General features: G+C 41.6%; 1 protein-coding gene across 1 annotated transcript; it reads right to left on the reverse strand.

Moving 5' to 3' along the window:
* Nucleotides 1–2,518: 2,518 nt before the first annotated feature.
* LOC123403500 lies at nt 2,519–7,098 on the reverse strand. Its single transcript, XM_045097434.1, has 3 exons — nt 6,922–7,098; nt 6,670–6,816; nt 2,519–3,809 (listed from the first exon to the last, which is right to left on the reverse strand). Exons 1-3 carry the CDS (start codon nt 6,929–6,931, stop codon nt 2,536–2,538), a joined length of 1,431 nt encoding a protein of 476 aa, XP_044953369.1. The 5' UTR covers nt 6,932–7,098; the 3' UTR covers nt 2,519–2,535.
* Nucleotides 7,099–7,313: the final 215 nt, after the last annotated feature.

Genomic DNA, 7,313 nt, shown 5'->3' on the forward strand with positions numbered 1-7,313 from the left:
TATTCTGAATGTTATAAATACTTTGTTATATTGACGTGTTAGACGTTGGGTCACCATCATGAGCCAGCCAACGCGAGCCAAGGCGCGCTTCCGATTTTAGCATTACCTACTTGACTAAAATGTTAGGACCGGTATCCTCGCGTTTCATTCTGGCCGATGGGCAACGTGTTAAAATATTTTTAATGGTCATGCCCTACAGTTTATGTTTTTAAAATATTCATAGAATTTAGGCGTGTTAAAATATTCGTAGAATTTATGCTTTTATGTTTTGTACTACTCGATACAAATCAGTTGTCCTCGGTAAACATTGTGGCTTGCTTTTGGAACAAATATTTCCTTTATGGTTTTTGTGAAATTGTGGTTATCCTGGGCAACAACTACAGTTTGCTTTTGGTATATTTTTAATGTGCATGCCCTATATTAAACTCAGTTATATTGGGCAGTAACTACACATTGCTATTGATATATCTTTGTATTATTTGTGATGTATACTGAACACATTTATTCTGACCGGTTATACCAATTTATTTTGAATGTTCTAAATAGTTTGTTATATTGACGTCTTAGACGCTGGGTCACCATGATGAGCCAGCCAATGCTAGCCAAGACGCGATCCTGATCTAGTATGTAGGGATACACCCATCTGTTGGGGCATTCCTCGGGACAGCCGCTGGGGCATGAAAATAGTAGGATCAATTAACATGCAGCCGCCGGGGCAAAAGACCAGGATTACGACAAAATTAACATGCTACATTCTGAAAAGCACGCAGGCCTCTGCACAAGCGCACGTTATCTCGTGCCGAAAGCCGATCGAGCACAAAGGATAGATTCCTTGCTTCAACCGACCGACCGGCGTCGCTAGTGACAAATGCCTAAATGCCTTGTGCAAAAGTACAAACATTAGTTTTCTCTAAAGTAGTACGGTACTATTATATGCACCACAAGCCGCGACGACCAGCAAGTCTTCGTCGCCAGCCAGGTTAGAGCATAAAGCAACGGCTTATTCAACTAGAACAGAGGAAGTGCTAGTAGAGGCGCCGTTAATTTCAAAAAAAAAACTTTATTAATTACTCCCTCCGTCATGGTTTACAAGGCTTGTTCGAAAATTGTCAAAAATTGTTACCTAGCTGGTCATTGATTGGCTGTGAACCAAACGTTTTCGCTATAAATCCCATATATATGTGGTCTTGCTCACTGTTAGATAATGATGTTGAAACTACACCTAACAATGGCAGCAGTGTTAGATAGCTTACAATAATTAATAGAAAATTATCATAGAACAATTGTTCTACGTTTTGTGCTTCAAAATAAAAATGGCAACAAAGCCATCTAACCATTTCGAGAAGTCGCATCAGCCCCTGCCTAATCTATATATATCTTTTTCTATACTAATTATAGACTCTCTAGAAATTCACGCATTAATCCTGGAAATAAAAATAATTAGAAACCTTTGATTTCGTGCATCCAAATTACAACGGCTCAGATCAAATCTTTAATTGGTTAAATAATAAAAATAGATATCATACATTTGCGGACCAGAACTAGGAGAAAGGAAAATATAAGCAGTTGATTAATTGATTTTCTATATCCGACTTTTGAGAAAAGAAAATTGATAATAGAGATGTCTTTATTATGATTATAATTCTTTCATGGCGTATACATGAAGTGACGAGGAGATAAAATAATATTTAAAATATATTAGATAACCCACACATGCAAAAAATATATTATATTTAGTAAGTACAATATGCTCACCAGGTTTAAATGCCTCACATTCAATTGAGCCCTTCAATTTGGAATTGGCTCACCAGATTTTGATCGGATCAACAATTTCTCTCATTCAACGCTTTTAGTTAACTATGCCCCCTCAATAGCCAAAGCAAGTACTCGCAGCGATGTCCGAGAGGATGGTTATGGTTGGAGCCAGGAATTTGGAAACACGTGCACGCAACGTGAGCTTGAGAAGAGAAGCGAGGAGGGCTGGCGGCAACATGCATAGGCGGTTGCATGATGTGCGTGATGGAGACCGGTATTCGACCCGAGTCTTGGAGAAAGGAAGAGATAAGGATCTGTACCATTCCACACGGTGCCTGACTAATCGGGAAGACGACTACACATCGAACGAACTCCTCAGAGAGCCTGCTAAAACTGGAACCGACGTAAAAATGATGACGTGTCGATCCAAGCAAAAAACAATAAGAACAACAATCAAACCTATAGGGCACATGATTATAATGCATTCAAGATCACAACCCATGTAAATACGAAAGCCATACAAAGAATCGCACGCGACAATGACCCGAATCACACGCGGCGTTTTTACAGCAGCCGTATTTTCTTTAAAAAAAACAGGAAAAATAGTCCCTTACAGGCCTAGTATTTCTTGTTGGTTGTTGATCCATGTAACCTCTGGACGGTTCGTGACTTTGCTAATTCAAAGCCGGTCGCTTGTTGAACTTTTTATCTAAAGAAAAGGAATACATAAAGTAAATCTGGTACTGCATCTGCTAACAAGGTGTGGAAACTAAACTGACACTAATGTTTTGGGTTTTGCCTAGAGCCGATAACTACATAACAAGTTTGCGTGACTACACAAGCAAGGAGGACGAAAACTAGTAGGAATGCCAAGGCGATCGTCAAGCGTTGTGAGCGTTGGCCCCAAAAGTTGTGCGCACGGCGCTTGTGGCGCTTCTCCAGGTCATGCCAAATGGGTTTGAGATAGTTCCTGTCGATGTTATGGACGTCCATGACCACCCCATTGCAGAGGTTGGCAAATCCTTGGGCGGCAATGTCGTCGCTGCCCTCGAAGTGTTGGAGGATCTTTGCATCAACCAGGAGCCGGACGTCCTCCACCGTACACGCAACCTGCGACATGAAGATGCAGTAGGCCGTGACGGGCCTCTTGGGCATCTGCTCCTCCAGTGCCATCAGGTTACTTAGGAGGGTCCATGTGTCCCTACAGACTTGCAGGCGAGGGATCCACAGCGTGCCTCCTTCAAGGCGCACGTCAAGGATCGAAGTCACTTCGTCCGCGAAGTCCCGTGGCATGAACTTCACGTTTGCACACAAGCGGTAGTCCGTCGCCCGGCGCCACCGACCTGTGTGCCTCGGCGGTTCCGGATCAGTAGACGGCAGCAAATTGGCTTGACGGAAGTATGCGTGCACTAGGTGCAGGAGGTGGCATGGCTGCTCCATCAGCTTCTGCTTCCCTGCGCTGATGTACAGCTGAGCCTGCAGCAGATTCTGGATATATGTTGCCATGTAGCGGAGTAGACAACGGGAACCTCCTGTGGCGCGGGCGTGAATCCTCTCAAGAACGAAGAAAGGCATCTGGTTCTCGATGAGGTAAAGGATGTCACGAAAGACCGTGTTGTGGTCGTGGCAGGATGTTTGAGGGGCGTCTGGATAGTTCCCCAACCAACCCAACAGGTAGCACCCATCATGGAGCAGCATCCTCGCCAACTCCTCCGGCGTCATGTGGGCGACCCCGTCGCCGTACCATTCCCTTGCTTCCGGCTCCAATTCCTCCACTAGACCATTAAGGCCACCTCCCTTATATCTCTCGGAGAGACTCTGCATGAAGCCGACATACCGCAGCTTTTCTTTTACAATCCACGGAGACGGATGAGTGCGATGGTAAGGGCCGATCGGCACGCTGTGCGGCGTGTAGCTGTCTTCATCGGCGCTACGGAGTTGCTGACGGACCTTGGGAGCATTGTGGATGGAAACAATAGTGTTCCTCCCAATTTGTTTGGCCAGCAGTTTTTTCCCTGCCTCCAAGTCGGAGTCAAGATTCCAGACTCTTGTATCTGCATGATATAATTAATTATCACAAAGAATACAATATATGCTAGGAAAATGCAATGTATATATATTAATGTTGGTTACTCCTTTAAGGTTTTGATGGTGTAGAAGTTCCCAAAATTCATGACAAAAATGGCGTAACACTTTGACTATAATCTAAGATCAACCAGCAGAGTGATTGCAAAGATATTATTTTATGTGCCCTCAAGAAAAAAATATAGTTGATGAACTGTTCAAAAAAAGTGACAGCCATTTTAGATCCCGCCAAATATAGTTGATGACCTGTTCAAAATATAGTTGAAAAAATATGGAGTGATTTGAAATATTGAGTTCATGTGCTCTCAGCAAAAGTGACAGCCATTTTAGATCCCTGCGAAATATATATGAACTCAACTATTTGTTGTTTTTTCCAGTGTGCATAAAGTCTTATTTTTACAATCACTCTGTAATCTTATATCATCGTTGGCGTGATGTTCTCGTATTGGTTTCAGTTTTCTTAGAGCTTTGGACCGTTAAAACATTGAAAAGGTGATATGGTAACTATTGGTAGCTATATATCGTGCCTCTATCAAAAAATTCGTCCCTGATATGGTAGCCTATATCATGCATGGGCCGAGTGACTGTCTTCTAGAATGCATGCTTGTTCAGTGTCGGCGGTGTTCGTAAGGTTTGATACGCTAACTCCACTTGTCAATTGTCTGGTGTACTAGTATCATAGTGCCATCTAATTTTTTCAGTTCTAGAATTTGAATATGAAATTATGCATATGATAATCATTAGATTTTCTTGATCCATGTGCTAAGATACTGTATCTTATCATGATACTACTATCACATCTCTTATGCAACATCATTTTTGCCTCCGTAAAATGCATGATACTAAGGTGAAGCATTGTGACAGGCCTAAAACAAACCAAATTGCGGTACGACAACGTATAGCCAGAGGAGTACATGCATGGTTTGGAATTTTTTTCATAAATTTCTCTAGGATCGTCTATCGTTACTGCTACGGCGGTGGTACCAACATGAGGGACAGTTGGCATGAATTTTCTGAGTTTTTTTAATATTGACCCCTTCATTTACAAAAGGTGGCTTTTTGTTATTAGGCAAAATTAAAAAGCTGAACCAAGTGTACACAGTAGACACATGTTTAAATATTGTATTCTCATAATGTTGTGTTAGTGTTCTTCTAAAACCAGCATGATATCCCTTACAAACGTGAGTGCATCGTATTTTAGTGTATAAAATATGTTAAGTATTTTATTTTCTTATGATACAGATACTTTTCCTCATATTTACCCCTTTTTACTGCAAAATAACTATTATTTCATGTATGAACATATATGACTATGTTGATAATAAATAACAAAAAGGAATTACAGATATTGTTTATGAAATCTAATGCTGTAGATTAAGTTTTTGTCAGCGATCTGTCTACAAGGTTAGTAGTTGATTCGGTGAACACGTGTGCCGACCAAACTTAGTTGTAATCCACGTGCTTGCTGCACTAATTGGCGCCGTATGCTCCCTAGTGTTTGTCTGAAACCCTAGGGACTACAATTATTGGGATCTGGTGGATATAATCTGCTGAAGTTATGATCTGTGTAGGAACAACTATGAAGATATAAGGATTTCCACAAGAAGATGTCGTTCGTTTGATGAGAAATAAAAAGGAAAATCAGATGGGATACGTTTAGGTATGATAATATAGATCTAGTGGGTATGGTATTTTTAGGTATTGTTATACAAACCTAATGGTTCTTATATGTACTAATAAAGAGATGGTCAACCAGATCCAGAATCTCTAAAAAATAGATCTAGGACCATATGTTTTGCTTTTTGTGAGAATTTCTAGCATGCATATATCTCTATATTTTCTGTATTGTGGTTTTAATATATACTCCCTCAGTTCCTAAATATAAGTCTTTTAAGATAGTTTACTAGAAGTCTACATACGGAGAAAAATTAGTGAATATACACTCTAAAGTATGTCTATATACATCCATATGTAGTTCACTAATGAAACCTCTTCAAAGACTTATATTTAGGAACGGAGGGAGTAATAGATAAAGATAGATAGACAGTTAACGTGTCATTCGTCCTGCTTTCTGTTTTTTTATGACAATATGACGACTGAGGTGTACAGTACATTTCAATGGACAAGCCACGCTTTCAGAATGTGCACACAGTCTGTCTTGGTTGCAACCGGAACCCAATCGGACGCCACCATGCTGCCAGTCTTCAATCTGATTGACGGCGATGATATGTCCCTACCAGCCTGCTTACACGATTGGGAGGCACTGCCCACCATTACAGCACTGGAAAAGGAGATGACGGTACCACTCGTGTCCACGGTAGGAGGAGGATGAGGAACTAAGTTAGAAGAACGGTAACTAAACTGCCACATGGCTCTTATGTGGGTAGTAAAAAGACCTAGCCATTTCAGCCGGCAGCCCCTTTCAAGGATGAAATGTAGACTTTCGTTAAAGTGGGTGGGCAAACATAGATCTTTAATTTGTGAGAGTAGACAGATGAATATGCTTACAGAGCTTCGCCGTGGTGCCTCAATGATGAAATGTAGACTTTAGTTAAAGTGGGTGGGCAAACATAGGCCTTTAATTTGTGACAGTAGACGGATGAATATATGCTTACAGAGGTTTGCCGTGGTTCCTCAAGGATGAAACATAGACTTTTGTTAAAGTGGATGAGCAAACATAGACCTTTAATTTGTGAGAGTACATGGATGAATATGCTTACAGAGCTTTGCCGTGCGTGGCGCCTCAAGGATGAAATGTAGACTTTAGCTAAAGTGGGTGGGCAAACATAGACCTTTAATTTGTGAGAGTAGATGGATGAATATGCTTACAGAGCTTTGCCGTGTTGCCAGGAGACTCGCCGGTTTCACCCACTTTCCCTTGTTGAGAAGGTTGAGACGAGTCGACTTGGATGGTGACGATTTTGGTGGATAAATCATCTCTGCTAGTCTCAGCCTTCCATGCTTCCATTTCAGTACCTGCATGGCAGCATAAATTGAAAAATGAGTTCAAAGGGTAGACTTTTGAGAAATATAAAGATCAGTGTACTGTAGAAAAGGAAACAAAATGAAGGGAACTGTTACTTTGCGCCATGACACTGGAGGCTCGATCCAAAGCAAAAGCTGTGTGATCTATCGTTTGTAATACTTGTGATGCATGTTATGACGGGCTATATATAGCTAGGATCAGCTTCACTCCTTGCTTGTACCAGTCGCGTGAAATTTGTCGTTCCTTCTCAAAATACTCTGCAGAACATACAAAATACTCCTTGCTCGACTGTGCTGCTCACATGAGTGTCGGTAGAACAAGACGCGCGCCTTACGGTTGCCGCACGTTAGACGATGCTGCCATCAAATGAGCTCAACTCCTCGATAAGATTGCCGTGCATCGGGTCTCGTTCGACTCTCCTAGGACTCATCAGTTAAACTGTGCACGCCGGCCAACGTCTACGCTCGTTCGTCACAGCTCTCGAGTC

Source organism: Hordeum vulgare, chromosome 1H, assembly GCF_904849725.1.
Source record: "Hordeum vulgare subsp. vulgare chromosome 1H, MorexV3_pseudomolecules_assembly, whole genome shotgun sequence".
Taxonomy (NCBI): Eukaryota; Viridiplantae; Streptophyta; class Magnoliopsida; order Poales; family Poaceae; genus Hordeum; species Hordeum vulgare.